The sequence below is a fragment of the Olea europaea genome, chromosome 6 (assembly GCF_002742605.1).
Source record: "Olea europaea var. sylvestris chromosome 6, O_europaea_v1, whole genome shotgun sequence".
Classification (NCBI taxonomy): Eukaryota; Viridiplantae; Streptophyta; class Magnoliopsida; order Lamiales; family Oleaceae; genus Olea; species Olea europaea.
Window position 1 is genome coordinate 18,953,566 of NC_036242.1, and position 19,937 is coordinate 18,973,502.

Genomic DNA, 19,937 nt, shown 5'->3' on the forward strand with positions numbered 1-19,937 from the left:
AGAAGCCAATAACTAGTGAAATCCTCCCGTCGAAACAATATTAATGGGATTTTAATTTGGAACTCTAGGAAGATATTTGTTTGGGATTAATAATTTCACTGTAAATTATTGTGTTATTGATCTTGAACATTGATATATAGAATGCTACTATCTAGCATCACCAGTGAATTCAATATTTTTATATTTAATTAGATATAAATTTGATAATGGGAGCTAGAATATTAGCGTTGCTAGTGTTGAATAGCATTACTCATATAAACATAACTACAAATACACTGGATAGGGTCATTGTAGGCACCATACGCTCCAAAGTCCAACATTTAAGCTCTATTGACCTAACTTTCAATAGTATAAAAATAGACATAACCTTACAGAATTAGACATGAATTAATCTGTCTTCAAGGTAAACATTCATTATTAAGGAGGTGATATTAATTCCAAGTATAAATAAAGGTTGAATCTTCCCATCAACTTGGAGAAAAATCAATCTGTGGGCCTTCGAAACGAATATAATCATACATGACTCCTTGGAAAGGGCTTGTGGCATTTGCTTGTGTCAAATAAATTGTGTTGTTCCCTTGGACCAGTAGAGTACCTCTTATGTCCACATTAAAGAGCCAATAGAGACCATGAATCCCGTGTCTGGCTATTGCGTTATCACTTCCTATTATTCCACTCGAAAATAGTGGCGGGTTTTGGTCGGAAATATTCACTCGAACCTACAAATGTTCATAAATAGCATTATTCATCATTGTCAATATATGACGTAATTCGGTTTGATAAGATGGAACATGCAAGTGCAGACCTCTAATTCGGCTTGAGCTGCAGATGCAAGAGCCAATCTCAATTTATATGTTCCACTTGGGTTGACCATGTCTAGATTAAACTTAATCTGCCATGTAGTGCCTTGGTATGTGTTCTCATCCCTTTTTCTGAAAGACACGAAATCATACAAAATTACTACTTCTGTTTGATGCAAGAAGAGAAACCGAGATCTCAAGTAGCAGAACAATATTCCCAATAGACTGTCTTATTTAAGAGAAATAAAAAGGAGAAAGGCAGCCTCAAAAATATCAACTACATGCAGAATCACTAAAAATCAAGAGTAAAGTATATATATATATAGGAAAATAGTTAACATTTCCCATAACATGATTATATTCCAATACAGATATACTTATGTATTGAAAATGAAAACAGATTTTATTTTTATTAATTTTAAGATAATTAGAAATTATGTTAACCTGGTAACTTGTGCAAAAAACCAATCCTTCGTGTAATCGCTCTGACCAACCGTATAGACCAAATCACTGTTAGGATACAACTCCGTGTATCTTTCCCATAATCCATACTGTCTAAACCTGAGGATACGATACACATCAACAAGAGAATTACTCCCAGGTTTTAGAAACCGAGAGCAGACACGAAAATAACAAGCTAAACCTTATTCTCAGTAACTTATGGATCAGCTACATGACGTAACAGTTAGGAATTCTAACCTGTCAGGATGATTGACATAAAGTTTGTTGATAAATTTAGGGTTGGGATCGGGGATGTAAAATTCTCTAGCAGATCGGTCAGGGATGCCGATATCCCACAAGGTTGGTCCATTTCTGGGGGGTTCATAGACAAGGTTGCCAATATCGATGAAGCAACCTGATTTACAAGGATTCAGTACTTGATAGACAAGGGACAAATTGTTCAAAAGATAGGCAGATGTCGTGAGAAGAAGAACCTGATGTTATGGTAATCGAATCATTATTTAAGTAATCTCCTATGAATCCCGGTACCCATGCGTAGAGAATATAGTCCCCGGTACGGATGTCACTTATGGTAAAATAGCCTTCTTCATCTGCTCTTGTCCAGAATTGATAGTCCTGTAACAAAACGGAAACTTATTATATAGTTTTTGAAATGGTAGGCAAATGTCACACCAAAAGCTAAGTTAATTACTTAACAAAAAATCTACAACTAGCAATGCTCCTCTAGACCTCTTAAATCTCGTACTGTTCTGTTTTGCAACTTAAGAGACATTGAAATGCAAAGTTGGCTAATTGAAAATTTGTTGTCAGTGAAAGTTTTTTATGGAGGAGTTAGTACATGAAGAACTTTCTGAATCTAGCACATCGGCAACTTCGAATGGAAACTTTGACCAAGAGGTTACTAGTCCTGTAAATACTGGCAAATAAATTACTCCAACAATTATTGTTAATATTCTAAGTGTCGTATCAGGAGGACATGAATAACATGGGCGTTGGGCTGTATGCTTAAGTGCTTGACAATTTTGGGCTAATCTGCTATTGTGCTCAACCTTTGCCCAATGATTTTATATAAATTGAAGCGTGAACCGATAGCCTCCTTTGTGTGTATTCTCGTGTTTATAGTTTATGCGACATTGTTTTATAAATATTGAAAGCTGGGATGATGCGTGGTTGATTGATAGCCATTGATGTGAGGGTAAATGGCTTATCTCATTTAAATACCTGGTTGTCATTTCATTAGCCAGATTGTTCCACAGTTTTCATTCTAGGTTGTGCCATTTCTTTCTCTCTGTGTGATCATTCATCATTTCTCTATTTGTAATCTGTTCTTGATGAGCAGTACCCTCTGGTTACTTGGTGTAATAGTTCATGGAAAGTTGTTCGAGAGATATATCTTAGGGTTATTTGGTTGATATGTTGGGTGTTGGCCTCTATACTTGTAATCTTCGATTGTGCTAATGGGTTTAGAGTGTTAACCACAATCTGTGGATGTTCAATGTGTGAGTAACCCTTTTGACTGAACATCCGACCTTAGGATGAAACAAATCATGGCGTTCTTTATTTGTGTTAAAGTTTTGAATTATATATTTGAATCACGAATACCAACAAGTGGTATTGATATAAACTTTGACAAATTTAATAAACAGTCTCTAGATCTCATCAATAGTGGTGAGACTATCTTTGATGATCAACGGTATCAAATTAACCTCTTTATTTGAAAGGTACAAGAATTAGAACAATGCCCTTCAATTTGGAAGAAATTCCATTACTGTATTTCTTCTTTGAGAAATGAAGAATTGAAATTTAAAAGTGAGTCAAAGGATAAGTTTGAAGACAAAAGGCAAAAACATTTCAAAAGGAAACCATAATAATTTTTCAAATAAAGAATCAGGGAAAGGAAAGTATTTTTTAGAAAAATCTGGAAAGAGCAAAAGTAAATAAAAGAATAAGAATAAGGCTAAAGGAAAGAAGTGTTATTTTTGTAGAAAAATGGGGCATTTGATAAAAGAATGTTATAAAGGAATTGTAGAGATAAAAAACATTCAAAAGGTTGAAGGTGAAGTCACTGTAACTTATGAAGAAGCTGGGGCTTCAAATGCACAAGTTTATATGTCTAGTCAAACTACAGTTAAAGATGAGTGGATTTTTGATTCAGGGTGCACTTTTCATATACAACCTGCAAAGAATACTTTATTGAATTCCTTTGATTGTTCTTGCAAAATTAAAGGCATTGGAAAAATTGTCAAAACTGAAATATGGAAATGCTCTGGGACTTAAAAAAAAAATAAGAGATATATTTTTTATTCAAGAAATTTGATTTTAGTAAATGAATTATTACCATTCAAATAAATTTTGCTAAAATCATTAAGGGTCCTAAGGATAATGGGATTTACGTTTTAAAAGCTTCATCCTTGGTGAGTGGTCCACTAAGTCCCAAAATAGTAAACCTAAATTATTACACAAAAGACGATCATATATGTGATAAAAAATTTGCATTGGTTGAAACAACAAGATCTTTGGGGTACTGTAAAGATTGAAAAATTATCATTTTGGGAGCATTGCATCTACGGTGAACGAAAGAAATTACCTTTTGCTACAAGTATCCATAAATATGAGTCTATACTTGATTACATGCAAGCTGATCTTTGGGACTAGCTTCTGTTTACACTTATTCAGGTTTTAAATATTTTCTTATTGATTTTTCCAGAAAGAGTTAGGTTATCTTGCTGAAAAATAAATCTGATACTTGCCAACATTTTAAAGATTCAAAAACTCTTGTTGGAAATCAAGTTAATAAGAATGTAAAGATTTTTAGAACTGACAATAGCTTTGAATTTTTCAATGAAGATTTGAAAATCAAGAAAACTAAAATTCTCTGGTAACTAAAATTCATAGTTATCTCATAACTAAATTATCTATTGAACATTGTACCAAAACTATGAACATATTAGAATTACTAAAATTCTTTATTGTAATGTTGTTGGTTTAGTTATGTATGTTATGGTCTGTATTAGACTAGATTTAGTCTTTGATGTACCTGTCGTTTGTCGATTCATAAGCAATCTTGGTAAGTGTCACTGGGAAGCTATGCATGGCCATTAAGATATTTAAAAGGAGTATATAACATTGAATTAATGTTTCATAAATTTGATAAGGGAATTAATCTAAACGACTTTGTTGATTCAGACTTTGCTTATAATAATGACAAAAGAAAATCTACATCTACTCATGTGTTTACTATAAGTGATACTTGCATTAGCTGGAAGTCTCCATTGCAGAAAATTGTAGCTCTGTCATGTACAGAAGCTAAATATATTATAGCTACAGATATTGTAAAGGAAGATATTTTGTTAAAATGTTTGTTAATTGAAACTGGTATTGCTGGTAACAATGCTATCTTATATTCTGACTTCTGAGAGTCAGTTAGCAATACATTTAAGTAGGAATCCTATTTTTCATGATAGGACAAAGCATATTGATTTTAAATTTCTTTTTTATAAGAGGTATATTAGAAAAAAAAAAGTTTTAAAAATAGAGAAGATTTCTACTAAATGTAATTCTACAGATATGGGTACGAAAACACTATCTTTATTTAAATTTAAAGTTTCTTTAAATCTCCTAAAGGTTAATGTTGGTTAAAATTTGTACAGGTACTTGGAGTAAAATGAAGCAGAAGAAGTTGACTTCTATGTCCACTTAGGTATGATCAAAAGATGTCAAGTAAGGTGGAAATTGTTGGATTGTATGATTAACACTTATGGGCTAATATGCTATTGGGCTCAACCTTTGCCCAATGATTTGATATAAATTGAAGCCTGAGTCAATTGCATCCTTTGTGTGCTTTTGCACATTTATGGTTTATGCGACTTTGGGTAATTAAGATTGAAAGTTGAGATGATGCTACATGGTTGATTGGTAGCTATTAGTGTGAGGGTTAATGGCCTATCATTTACATACCTCGTTGTCTTCTCATTTGCCACATTATTCTAGGGTTTTCATTCTAGGTTATGCTGTTTATTTTTCTCTGTGCACTCGTTCATCTTTTCTATGTAATCTTCATTCTTAGATATTTTCTTAATCTGCAAATGGAGTGTGGTGAGGGTTTTTAATCTGTTTTTGGTGAGCAGTAACCTCTGGTTACTTGGTGTAATTCTTGAGAGAGAGTTGTTCGAGAGAAAATTGTATATATGAGTGTTATTTGGTTGACGTGTTGGTTTGGCCTCTGTGCATATAATCTTTGATTGTGCTAGTTGATTTATTGCATTGACCACACTTTTTGGATGCTCAACGTGGTGAATAGGCATTTTGGTTGAATATCGAAGCCTTAGGCTTGGTGTTTGTTATTTCTGTTTAAGTTTTGATTTATAGATATTGGGATTTAAGGATGTCACAGTGAATCGTGTTGATCTGGTATCTAATTCAGGTAGGGCAAGGACCTCACTTAGTGAAGGTGCAAATAGCTTCGTTCCCACTGCACACAACTTCCAATAAGGATTTTGACATTCCCAAAATTGGTTTTCGACATACTATGAGTATGACAAGGATGAGGAGCCTACGAAGTTTATGATAAGATGCTTGATTGTGCAAAGAACAAATAAGTGAACATGAGATAAACAAGTATCTTTTACTATTTTTCCCCAAATTTGAAGATTATACATTCGTTGGCTGGAGGCCAGGTTGCTCGTCTCCTTGTAAGTTTGTATTTTATTTGATCATTTTTAGCGTTAACAATACTCCACTAGGAGATGGTATTCATGAAGAAATCACCTTGCATTCTCTTTGCCAAGATTCAATTCCCGGTGGAGCCAAGCCTACATATGCGCCTGTTGCTGGAACATAATTATCACTAATATACCTGAATTTGATAAGATTGACAATCACTTTAAAAAGTTCAGACTAGAAATAGCGTCCAAATGATATCAATTGATTTATTCAAAATTGGAATGAAAATCAACCTAGAAATTTAGTTACCTGTCTTTGACTAATAACCTGCCACTAACATTGCCCCGTTTAGCTGGTTGTTGAAAATCTTCAGATTCTGGAAAACTATATGGCCAACTTTGAACTTCTTCCAACACCTGATTGATTATTATTTATGAATTTATGATCATATGTGTCGTGCATTTTTAGACGTTGATATGTATATTGAACCTGTTTCTTTGCGTCCTCCCAGAGAGAAAGCGGGTCATCACCTTCCATATTAGAATTAAGATACATGAAAACTGGACCGAAGACTTTCTTCCATGGCTCACCTTCTCCAAATTTAGGCACTAGGTCGATTCCAGCATAGTGGGCACTAATAAACATCTGAATATACCATACCATATTGATTGAGTTGTGCGGCTGCTATTAACTAATTAAATACTTGTTAGTACATACTTACAGCGAGAGTAGTTGGGCCAACATGCGAAGTAAGATTTTGTTTGAGAGGTCCTCCTGATCGGAACTCACTGCTAGGACTAATCTGCCAAAACCCAACAGGTGGATCCATACATATCCAGCCGTGAAGTTTGAGATCTTGGTTCTCGCAAGAGTACTGATACTTATCATCCACCTGAGGGTAATTAAAGAACAAACTAATAGGTGAATATACACATTTAAGAATATGACACTGTTGGGGAGCAACAATGCCATTCTTAAGTTCATGAAGGAGTCAGTCAAATGATGGCGGTCGAATGCATTAAAAGGTTTAGCCTTCCTTGACTGGACAGTAATTGATTTTCAAATGAGATTTAACTCCCAATCCAAGAAGTTGTATTAGTGCCATATTCATGGGGTCCGAGCAACGAGTGTGTCATGTTGAGGGTGTGATTGTTGGGGAGAAACAATGTCCCTCTTAAGCCTGGGGATTGGGTCACTCAGTGATCGTGGTCGAATGTCCTAAAAGGGTTTGCGTTCCCTCATTGAGCAACAATTGCTTTTCCAATGATATGAGATGGTTGCAGCCTCCAACAGATACAATCAATAAACTTGAAAAAGTATTGTACCTCTCCTTTAAATTCTGGCTCCACAGGATTCACGAGAAGGACTGCTTCTGGATATGCCAATTGTTGTCCTCGTTCCGGTAAACGATCATCTGGTAAGGGCATATATCTTTGCCTGTTATCTGCCATGGCCATAGAGTGAAACCTAAATGTTCATTCAAGTTAGTAAAATTGTGTCAAATTATTAATGAATGAAGATTTCAGTTTTATTTGAGAAGCATTTAGAATCACTGATAGATAAGATAGGCGAAATCAGATGTTTTACTTGTCTTTCCGAAGCTTAAATGCAATTCTTGTTTCGTCAAGATTAAAACCGGGCCATCCCTCTAAATGCTCGTAAATGGCGTATGAATAGAAGCCGGAACAACCACGAAGCATTACGAACCTGGCAATCATTTCCCTCACTGTCAACATGATTTCAACATGTAAGCAGCATTTCATTACATTTATGGATTTACAAAGTTTTCATAACCTTTTGTCAATATTCAATGGAGCAAGCTTGCCCTCGACCGAGGTATCCCATGTTCTCAAGAATGATAGTTCTAGCTGTTCACCAGATTCCACGACAACTCTAAAAGATGTTCCTCTGATCCTGCATTGTCACTTCTTCTTCTTATAATTTTTAACAGAAGACAGGCTTGAATAATTAATTGTCAAAACATTCTAGGACAATGACTGATTATTGCAATTGCTCAGGAGCTTCTTAATTAAAATATGTCTATGGTTAACTAATTGATGAGCTCCAGGAATACTAGAAGCCATACACTATCAAATGCATTGCAAGTTATTCTAACAAATATCATGGCATGGGTGAAGTCATGGCTAAAAAGCCTACGACATTCTTACTCCGAGAAGCCAGCTATGGAGCACAGTCAAGCATACCAGTAGAATAGGAAAGACCCTCAGCTCAGTCATGTCTACTACAGAGCTCGGGATGGATGGTACATGAATTAAGTGGCAGATTTAGGGGGGACTGGGCTGGGCTGGGCTTTAGCCCAGTTTCTCCCAGCCCATTTCATTTTTCTATTTGTAAATCCTTTTTTTTTTTTTTTTTTTTTTTTAAAAGCCTACAAAATTCTTACACCGAGAAGCCAGTTATGGAGCACAGTTAAGCATACCAGTAGAATAGGAAAGACCCTCAGCTCAGTCATGTCTACTACAGACTCTTTTAATCCGATTCTTGATCCGCCCATTGAATTAGTATAGCCAGAATAATCAAATTCATTTAACATTTTATTATCATGTGAGAGAGAGAGAGAGAGAGAGATTGTACAGTTCAAATGTTCCTGTTGTTACAGTACTTCCTGCTGGACTCCAAACAAGGTCCCAGTAGCTGCACAGAATTTCAAACAAACTGTTATGTCTCAACTAATTCAGAAATTAACATATTTTTCCAGAAAATGGAGAAGCACTGATAATGTATTCATGATTGATAAGTGTAATTTGTACATTTATAGTGTCTACTATTTATAAAAAAATGCTAGTTAATTGAATAGATATTTCACTCATTTTGGTTTATTTTTGTATTATTAATCAACACTATGCGTGGATATAGTCCGAACAAAATGAGGAAAATAACAGAATCGAGATAGTTGAGTCGGTTTGTTAAGGCATGAAACTAGCATCTACAAATTAGGTAATAGTTGCCCGAGCAAAAAATAGGAGAGGGAAAAATAAGAAAAAAGAGATTGGAAATCAAACAAAGGGGCGACCCAGAATCATATTACAAAGATTTCATGCCCCGGATTCTCTGTAAGTAGAAAATATACTTGAATTTGTCAATTCAGACTGATTACCCTCTATTTGATTCTTTATTGCGGACTTCAAGCAGATTGTCGATGCCATTATATCGAATTCCAGTCACAATGCCATCTGGTTTTGATACTGTGACTCCAAGAATGCCATTGTCCATAACCACCTATAAAATCAAATAACCGTAGTTTTGAGACATGAAACAATTATCAGGTTTCGAATATTACTACGTTGGCATTCTTAAATTACATGTTGATCTTGAACATTCAACTGTAGTCTTAAAGGTTTCATCGTCTTCTTCGAACTGCTGGATTGAAATTTACCAAATAAAACACCAAGATGTTTGTTCTGTAATGTATAATTTCTTGCTGTGATGCATTGCTGATATGATCAAATCATAGAATATATAATAGTGGGATCCAGACTTCAAGTGCAAAGGATGAATGCTTGTAGAAATTTACATCTGTAATCTCTTTGCTTGCCGGGCATTAATTAGTTGGTATGAAACATGGAGTTTAGCTTGCAAGATATCCAAGCACGAAGTCATGGCTCATGTGGGGGACAACTGCCGCATAATTCTTGGAAGAGTTTCAATATATATAGCTACTGTGAATACATAACGTCAAGAACTCACTTCAAAAGACTTAAATATACAAGTAGCAATTTTTATATAAGATACTTTCTATTTCAACTTTTTGAAATACAGAGTGCGTCCAGCCTTTTAAATTTTGAGAGTCAAACTTACTCTATATTCTTAATTCTTGCATTTAATATGCTATAAGTTTCATAGTTTACTTTTAAATTATTCAAATTATATTTGAATTAATTGACCATTGACATGTAAATAATTATATGTTATTTAAAAGATGAGAGGAAATCAATAAATATTTCTCGAAAATAGAAAAATGACGAAACAAAAATGAAAAGCACGTTGTTGTAGGGTATAAAAAATTAAGATGCATTTGGTTTGCGTTTGTGTTTTCTATTTTGATTTTCTGTTTTGAGGGATTGTTTTCAAATTATAGAAAATGTATTTGGTTTGTCATTTTGAAAAACGGTTTCTAAAAATAGAAAACTAGAAAATGCGTTTGATTTAAAATTTTTAGAAATTGTTTTATGACATTTATTTGATTAATTTGATTATTTAGTAAAACATAAAAATTTTATGTTAATATATTACTAGATAATATATATTTTAAACTTGGTGAACTTACTATTTTTTCTTGTTACAAAAATAAAATAATAAATAATAAATGTTTAGAAACTGTTTTATGACATTTATTCAATTAATTTGATTATTTAGTAAAACATAATAATTTTATGTTAATATATTACCAGATAATATATATTTTAAAATTGGTGAATTTACTATTTTAAAAAAACTGTTGAGCATCCCTAAAAAAAAAATAATAATAATAATAAATTGAAAAACGGTGTGTTTTGAGCGTTTTGAGTTTTTTAATTGAATACTCTCAAAATGAAAAAAATCGTTTTGAGTTTTCAATTATAAATTTTTCTTTGTTTTTAGAAATGCATTTTCAGAAACGAGTGACCAATCGCGTTTTGGACGTTTTCGAAAACTAAAAATAGGAAACGGCAAACCAAACACCCCCTTATATTTTTGAATTCAAAAGTGCTCTTTATTGTTATATGTCATAACATACATCGATTAATTTAACATGGTCGTTTATAAAATTAATTATCTTCCATTGCTTTACTAAGTTTATGTTCATGTCACATAAAGCTAGGATCCCATCTCTTATATTAAAACCTTGAGTGCACTCAACAAGTTTCAATAAAACATTTGGATAGATACTGTTTTCAATTGTATCTCCATACAACTCCTAGATCATTAAGGTGACAGCTCCTTATTTTCACACATCTCATGTGTTTGTTTAATTATGCCTCTAAAATTTATCTTCTTTAGTGTACTCAATAAAATATAGTTTATTTTAGTCGGACCATCATTGAAAAAATCTATAAGATTTTATAGTGTCAACGTATCCCTAAAGAATCCACCTTGAGTGTACTACACAAGCTGAAATCGATGGGGACTCTCATTTTTCAATATAATGATGGAAGTTGAACTAAACTAAACTAGAACGGTTTTGGATTGGTTCCATAATTATCTACGGTACCAATGGTTTCGATGTAAGAGAATCATTTGTTCTCAATTTGATTGCGGCTCTCTTCAAAATTGAACCATCTCAACCCGCGCCCACTCTTATAATGGAGCAAAATCAAGTCTCAAGCCTTATGAACCAAAGCATATAAAGTGTTATTATGTTTTCAATATTTTTAATTAATTTAAGACCATTAATTAAATAAAATAATTCATATTTTGAAAGTTAAAATCTATGAAAGTCTATCACCTAGTGCGTGCAATTAAAATAAGTTAAGCAAACTAATCATAATGGATTCATAGGAATGGATCTTGCTATATATATATATATATAAGATATTACATAATGTCAGATGGCAATTTACTACTTTCTAGTTTAAAATACAATCACGTTTTTGTTCAATATTTTTCCTCCACATCATTTTCGATAACTACTTTTATACAATTTTGATGTACAAGTAGCAAAATTCTTATGTTACTATAAGTGCATGGTATTGGACATCGTGCCATAATAGATGCACATGTATTTATTTCTAATTAGCTTTGAGGCCCTTAGACCCTCTCTAGTATGCGTTGGTCAACCGATTCAACCAATGGACATCTCACACATTTAATTGAGGCTCGACACAAGCCCAATGCTTATAGCCTTTGAGCCCACAAATTTACATATTTTAAACTATCTTTAAGAGACTATTTATTTATAATGACATCTTATACATAATAGAGATGATTTTTAGATTTAGAGATTAAAAATTCAATACACTCCAATAATGTTCTCTATTTTGGCTCTTTATTTTTCTTTTCTCCCGAAACATTTATTAATTTTCCCTTATGTTTTATTCATTTTTTTTTAAATTTCAAAGGCCAATCATTCGAATGTTAAAATAGATAGTCTACTGGAGCTTACCTTTAACCATCAACTATCTAAAATAAAAAGCATTTTGTATTTAGAGAGTTTATTGAAGATGCCTTTAATACTATATTTTGGCTGTAATTTAAGAAACAAGGCTGCGGGTTTTTAGGCAACTAACAACAGCACTCGTCTAGCAATTTGGTATGGAGAGGGAATGGAGACACAGGTTAATTGCCCTCTTAGCATCCATTTTTTTCCCCATGAATGCAGATTATGGTTGGAATATTTGTGTCTCCATATCGAAACTTAAATATCATAATTATTTTAAAAGCATACTTCAATTTTGTTGGATATTAAGTGTATCTCATTGTTGAGGTGAAAATCTCATTATTCTATTCCGGAATAATTGTCAATAACAATACAATTATATAGTAAAACTAATATGCTGTACAAGGAAATTAAATCTTCTATCTATGGCATATGGCACCATAGGGAAATCTTTTGTATATTTCGAATATGGCAGCAACAAAATCTTCTGTATATGGTAGAATTCAATATTCCACCCTCAAGTTGGAATATGAAGATCTGGAATGCCCAACTTGTGAAAGAAATGAGAGAAGAGATCATGATTGAGTGGTTAGTAAGGACATCTACGAGCTGGGATGACAGAGGAACATGAATGAGTTGAACCAGACCAACTTTGTATTTCTCACAGATTAGATGACAATCAAATTTTATGTGTTTAGTTCGTTCATGGAAGACTGGATTATGAGTAATGTGGATAGCAGCTTGATTGTCACAAAAGAGTAGCATAGGAGCAGTACGAAAAATACCCAAGTCATGAAGAAACATATCAAGCCAAAGTAATTCAAATGTAGTGGTGGTGAGAGCCCAGTATTCGACCTCAGTAGATGAACAAGAACAACACTTTGCTTCTTGAATCGCAATGAGATGGGGCTAGTGCCAAGCATGATGAAGAAACCTCTGGTCGAGGGTCGAGTTGTAGGACAACTGGCCTAATCAAAATTTGAAAAAGCTGAAATTCAAAAGTCACAAGTGGAGGGATAGAGCAACCCATAAGCAGGGGTAACCTTCAAATATCAAAGAACACATAAAGCAGCCTGGTAATGAGGTTCTCGCAGAGAGTGCATGAACTGGCTCAATAAATTGACACTATAACTCATGTCTGGACGAGTGATCGTCAAATAAATGAGGCGACCAATTAAATGACGATAAAGGCTAGGATCAAGAAGGAGCTCACCATCCTCAATTGTGAGCTTTAAATTTTGCTCCATGGGAAAAAGAGCTGGGCAAGTACTAAGGTTGCCTATGTTAGCCAAGATATCAAGAACATACTTACGTTGATTGATAAAAATCCCAGAACTTAATCGAATAACTTCAATACCCAAGAAATATTTGACGACATCAATATGCTTAATACGGAACTAAAGTGTAAGATAATCCTTGAGTGTAAATATGGCCTCCAAGTCATTCTCGACTAATAAAATGTTGTTCGCATAGATAAGGACAACGATGAAGGACTTGCCTTGATGATGAGTAAAGAGAGTGATTAGCCCCAGATTTTCTACAACCCACAGAAAGAAGAGCAGAAGATAACTTAGAGTACCACTGACGCGATGCTTGTTTAAGACCATAAAGGGACTTGTGTAAACGACAAACCCGAGACTCCTCCTTAAGATAAAAGCCAGGAGGTGGGATCATGAATACCTCTTCATCCAAGTCATCATGAAGGAAGGCATTGTGGACATCAAGCTGGTGAAGATACCAATTTTTTGCAGCAGAAATGGCTATTACACAACGAATAGTGACGAGTTTAGCAACTGGTGCAAAGGTATCATGGTAGTCAAGTCCTTTAACTTGAGTGTAACCCTTGGCAACCAACCAAGCATTATGCCTTTCAATGGATCCACCCGAACGTAACTTGGTTTTGAATACCCATTTAGGAGGAAGGGGAACAAGACTCTATATATGATTAGCCGCTAAAGCATGAAGTCTTGTGGACATGGCATCACGCCAACGTAAATGTTTAATAGCTTGAGAATAACTAGTAGGATCAAGTGTATGAGATAAAGATGTTGAGAAAGCAAAATGAGGCAACGAATATTTAGAGTAAAAAACAAAATGTGAGAGATGATGATGAGTACCCAAAGTCGGTGATGAAGAAGTGGTAGTAGTGATTGCTATATCCTATAAGGTAGGGCATATATAATCTTGAAGACGGGTAAGATAATGTATGGTTCGATGAGGACGAGAGGGGGGTGTTGGTTCTTGGGAAGGCACCATTGAAGTGGGATTAGAGGGTGAAGGGGGGTTGGAGTTAAAGGTAAGGACAGGATGAGAACTATGCATAATAGGTGAAGTGGGAAGGGGAACATCTAGAATTGGTAAGGGTAAGATGGGGTCTAGGGAGATGGAGAATTGAAAACATCATATGGGAAAACATTTTCAACAAAGCTCACATCACGAGAGATAAGATTTCTTGCCATCCACGTCAAAAACTCTATATGCTTTGTGACTAAGAAGGTATCCTAAGAAAACACAGGAGGTAGCATGAGGCTAGAATTTGTCCCGACCAGATTTTAAAGTTTGAACGTAGCATAGGCAACCAAACACTCGCAAATGATCATAAGTAGGAGGTTACTTGAAAACTTTTTCATATGGAGTCATAAGTTGCAGAGGGGTGGAAGGCGTATGATTAATTAAATAATCAGCAGTAAAAACACATTCACCCTAAAAATTAAGAGGGAGGTTAGCTTGAAAACATAAACAATGAGCAACATTGAGAAGATGTCGATGCTTACATTTAGCAACTCCATTTTGTTGAGATGTGTCAACACATGTACACTCATGAAGAATGCCATGATCATGGAAGAAGTTTTGTGTGTTGTGGGATAAGAATACCTGTCCATTATCAGTGCGTATATGTCTAATCTTAGTGTTAAATTGAGTATTTACCATATTGAAAAACTGATGTAAACAAGAGAGTGTATCACACTTAAAGCGCATCAGATAAATCCAAGTCATTCGGGAATAGTAATCAACAATAGAGAGAAAATAATGTGCACCACAAGTGGAAGGGGTAGGAAAACTATCCCAAATGTCACAAAAAATACGTTCAAAAGCAAATGTAAATTTATGGTTAACAGGGCTAAAATAAAGTCTCGTTTGCTTTCCATGGGCACAAACATCCCAACAAGATCTATTGTTCAGAACAGAAATAAAAGCAGGTAAACTGGTGTTTGAGGGATGGCCAAGAGGCCGATGCCATAAGTTAAATTGAGAGGTAGATGTGACGGTCAGGGCGGCCGCGGCAACGAGCTTGTAGAAGTATAAACCATCATGTTACTCACCCACTCCAGTGAGGCTATTTAGGCAAAGGGGGGCCTTTTGGAGTTGGCAGCAAAAGAGGATTATGAGGACGGGTACGAGTTACAATAGTCATGGCAACAATATCCGCGGCAGGAGACGAAAAGTGAAGAAATCACTGACTTTCTTCCTGATGCACCAATTATAAGACCTTTCCAATACCAGGCAAAGAATCCATAGCTTATGTTTGACTTCTTAACTACTGCAAAAGAACATTCAAGCCAGTTAAGAACTGAAAAACACATTCAGTAGTAAGGAGAGTATCAAGTTCTTTGTGGACTCCACAACTGCACTTTGCTGTGGGCTGTAGGGTAGTAAGTTCTTCCCAAAGTTCCTTGAGAACATTATAAAATTGAGTGATTGAGAGGGTTTCTTGTTTCAACATGATGATATCCCATCTGATGTGAAGAAGGCTGGCATATTGCTTTGAGAGAAACGGTATCGCAAGTCTTCCCAAGCTTCATGAGGATCTGTGAAATATAGAAGGCTGCCAGAGAGAGAACGGTCAATGCTATTGAGAAGCCAAGTTAGTACCATATCAGAACATCGACTCCAAAGTTGGGTAGCGGTAAGAGCTATAGGTTTCTTCAATGATCCATCAACAAAACCAATCTTGTTCTTGGCATTAAGGGCAATTCGCATAGAGCGACTCCATTGTGAGTAATTATCACAATTGAGGATGAGAGAGACAAGAACAACAGTAGTAGAGTTCAAAGAATGAATAAAGTATGGAGAAGAAACATCATTGATCGATTTGAGGATGGCAGTACAGGAGTCGGCTGCAATGTCTTCAGCCATTGTAGGGTAGAGATGAGAGAAAAAAATTCTAGAATCTGTTATGGTCTAATACCATGTTGAGGTGAAAATCTCATTATTCTATTCCGAAATAATTGTCAATATACTATACAATTATATAGTAAAATTAATGTGCTGTATAAGGAAATTAAATCGTCTACATACGACATATGGCATCACAGGGAAATCTTCTGTATATTCCAAATATGGCAGAAATAAAATCTTCTGTATATGGTAGACTTCAATACTCATCGTGTCTAAATTTCAACATTTCACTCCATAGTCTAACTCTTGAGTAACTCTAGACACCAATTCAATGTGATGTTTTTCTTCTAACTCATCTTCCATGTCATCCAATACAAAAATTATTTTTTTAATGTACGTGTTGTGATTTGTAAGTTTCCACTTTCCGCTTTTCTATTTATTGAATGTTTCTTGTAATTAATTAGTTTATTTAACCTTAAAAAACTAAAAAAAAAAAGGGACAAAAAAAATTGCACCTTTTGGCACCCAAGCCCAAATTAGTCCATCAAAATCGGTTTGCCATCCTTTTTCCACACCCCATATGTGGGACTTTTCCTCCGGCCTTACACCTAGTCCCACCCTTTAGGGTACTAATATTGTGTTTGATTGGCTTTATTTTAAATGGAATTTGTCATTTTTCACTAAAATTTCTACTTTTGGATGTTTGATTAACAATTTTTTACATGAAAAATATTTTTGAACTTTTTGTCATGTAACCATATTTTTCTTAAAACAAAGGCAGTTCACTTACACTCCCCCTCTCTCTCTCTCTCTCTCTCTCTCTCTCTCTCTCTCTCTCTCTCTCATCTATCCACTAATAGAAAATGAAAAAGTATAATATATTCTGTTAGAATTTTGTTATTGTTGTTCAAAATGTTGTGGATGGGTGAATTGAAATTGGAGAAGAAATGAATTTTTTTTTTGGGAGTGCCATAAAAATGGCCTAAGTGACCGCATCAGCTTTTTTATCCTACGGTCACATAGGTCCCTTCAGAGAATTGAAAAGGGGCCTGTGCTATAACCATGCGAGCGGTCGCATGGTTATAAAAACGACTGTTGGGGTTAGTTTTTTTCTAACCTTTTTTATTCAAACTTGGTGGCTTTTCATCCTATGTTTGGCACTATTTTCGTGGGATCTTGTCTAAGCCTATTAATAGGTAATCCAAGTACAAGAAAAATATATTGAATTCTATCCCCACTTACTCATCCACAAATAAAAAAAAAATAAAAATAGAGAGAAATCATCATATATTCATAGCCAATATTTTCACTTGTTCACTTTGAAGAAACACTTTTGCTTTTGGTGTTCTTCATTAAGACTTATTTTATCCTATGAACTATTTGTTGGGAATTGTTAAAAGCATCGGAAATGAGGTAAATAAGGTTTGAGGACAGCGAGATTAATTTCATGTTCAAGTCTTCGTTGGTATAATTTATCTTCTTTCTCCTTGTTTGTTTCGTTTTTGTTCTCCATTACTATATTTTTCCAATAATCTCAAACGTTATTTGATCATTCTAACTGTGATAGAGACGAAATCTACACTTGCTACTATAAAAATGATAAATCAAGATCTGGTACGCATGGACAGATTCAATGGCGTAAATTTCATAAGATGGCAAGACAAAGTCAAGTTCTTTCTGACGACATTGAAGATCTTCTACGTCCTTGATCCGAATTTGAAGCCTATTCCCGGATGCAATAGACAAAGACATCAAAGAAATTCGTGCAGAAAAGGGAGAAGAGGACGAATTAATATGTCGTGGCCATGTCCTAAATGCTTTGTCAGATCGTCTCTATGATCTCTACACCAATACTACATCAGCAAAGGAGATCTGGTACGCACTTGAAAGCAAATATAAAGCCAATGAGAAAGATACCAAAAAGTTCTTAATATCTAAATACTTTGATTTCAAATTTTTGGATAATATACCATTGTTGTCTCAAGTACATAAATTACAAATAATTGTAAACAAATTGAAAGTGGTGAAAATCGAACTTCTCAAAACTTTTAGAGTGGGACCAATTATTGCTAAACTCCGCAGTTCATGGAAAGAATATAGGAAGAAGATTCTTCATTTATGATGGCTCTTCGAAAGCAAATGTCGTGAACAATGTGGACAACTCCATCAAAATTAAAAGGAAAGGATCAAGGGAAGTTCAAAAGCAAATCTAAGGACCAAGTTATGTTTGTGGAAAATTGGGACAATAAGTTAGAGATTGTAGGCATAGGAAATAACAAAAGAAGGAAGGACAAGTGAATTCCGTTGACAAAATTATCGCTACGGTGAGCGAAATCAATGTAACCTAAGGTAAAGTTTTGAGTTGGTGGTATGATATATGCGCTGCAATCCATATATGTTATGATAAGTCTCTTTTCAAAATTTAAGATAATCAAGAAATACAAACGTGAATGAAGGAAGGTCGAAGGTGATTGGCAAAAGAAATGTTGAACTCATCTTTACTTCAGGAAATAAAAATCACTTTGACAAATATCTTGTGTGTACCAAAAATGAATAGAAACTTAGTATGTGGAGTTCTTTTGGAAAAACCTGGGATTAAATCTGTTTTTGAATTTGGAAAACTTGTATTAACCCATAATTACCACTTTGTTGGAAAAAGTTATTCCACTAAGGGAATGGTCAAATTATGTACTTTTGAGGATAACTCTAATAAAATCAAGTCTTTTGCTTATGTTACTGATTCATTTAATTTACGACATGGTAGATTAGCACATATAGGAGTTAATACCCTGAAAAGAATGATTAAATGTGGATTAATCAAATGTGATATTGATAACTTAGAAAAATATGTTAAATAAAAAAAATGATTAAGAAGCCAATTCAAACTGTAGTAAGATCAATGAAATTACTTGAACTTGTTTACTCTGACATGTGTGAATTAAATGGCATGCTAACTAGAGGCAGTAATAAATATTTTATTACTTTTATTGATGATTGTTCTAGGTATGCATATGTGTACTTATTAAAACAGAAAGATAAAGCCTTTAGTGCCTTTGAGACTTATAAAGTTGAAGTAGAAAATCAAATAGGAAGAAATTAAAGACTTTAAGAAGTGATAGAAGTGGAGAGTATTTTTCTAATGAATTTAATATGTTTTGTTAACAAAATGGAATAGTAAATCAAGCTTCTGTACCTAGAACACTAGAACAAAATGGAGTAGCAGGAAGAAAGAAAAAAACATTTTTGGAAATGATAAATACTATGTTATTAAATTCTGAACTATCTTTTAATCTATAGGTTGAAGCCTTGCTTAGTGTTTACCATATAACAAATAGGATTCTCATGAAAAAGAATAAAATTTCTTCATATGAGATATGGAAGGTAGAAAACCAAATATCAATTATTTTAAAGTGTAGGGGCGCCTTGCCTATTGTAAGAAAATGGATTCAAAGAGAACCAAGTTAGGTCCTAGAGGTATCAAATGTGCCTTTGTAGGACATGCTCTTAATAGCAAAGCCTATAGATTATTAAATCTTGAATTGGATGTTATAATAGAATCAAGAGATGTGGAATTCTTCGAGAATGTAATGATAGCTAGGAAATCTGAAAATGATGTTCTAACCTTTAAAAGCTCACCAGAAGAGACATCCATAAGACATGTTGAAAATGAACCTAGAAGAAGTAAAAGAACTAGTAAAGAAAAGAACCTAGGATAAGATGAAATAGATTCCTAGCTTATTTCATTTTACATAGTAGAGGGAAATAGGAAAGATGTTGTAAGAACAATTCTTAAGACA

The 19,937-nt window shown here is 34.2% G+C and overlaps 1 protein-coding gene across 1 annotated transcript; it reads right to left on the reverse strand.

The window, feature by feature from the left end:
• Positions 1-226: 226 nt before the first annotated feature.
• LOC111396078 (probable rhamnogalacturonate lyase B) lies at positions 227-9,469 on the reverse strand. Its single transcript, XM_023022355.1, has 15 exons — positions 9,248-9,469; positions 9,043-9,164; positions 8,520-8,579; positions 7,719-7,838; positions 7,512-7,631; positions 7,250-7,391; positions 6,646-6,816; positions 6,414-6,569; positions 6,234-6,340; positions 6,030-6,117; positions 1,736-1,877; positions 1,500-1,656; positions 1,245-1,361; positions 806-932; positions 227-719 (listed from the first exon to the last, which is right to left on the reverse strand). The coding sequence occupies exons 1-15, from the start codon at positions 9,287-9,289 to the stop codon at positions 468-470; spliced, it is 1,923 nt and encodes a 640-aa protein (XP_022878123.1). The 5' UTR covers positions 9,290-9,469; the 3' UTR covers positions 227-467.
• Between the last annotated feature and the right edge of the window lie 10,468 nt (positions 9,470-19,937).

Excerpts from the sequence above, each read along its gene's own strand:
- LOC111396078 (XM_023022355.1), bottom strand. The coding sequence starts at position 9,289 with ATGAAACCTTTAAGACTACAGTTGAATGTTCAAGATCAACAT. Across the intron at positions 6,570-6,645 it reads TTGGCCCAACTACTCTCGCT|ATGTTTATTAGTGCCCACTA; the intron begins GTAAGTATGTAC and ends TGGTATATTCAG. Across the intron at positions 6,341-6,413 it reads GGGAGGACGCAAAGAAACAG|GTGTTGGAAGAAGTTCAAAG; the intron begins GTTCAATATACA and ends ATAATCAATCAG.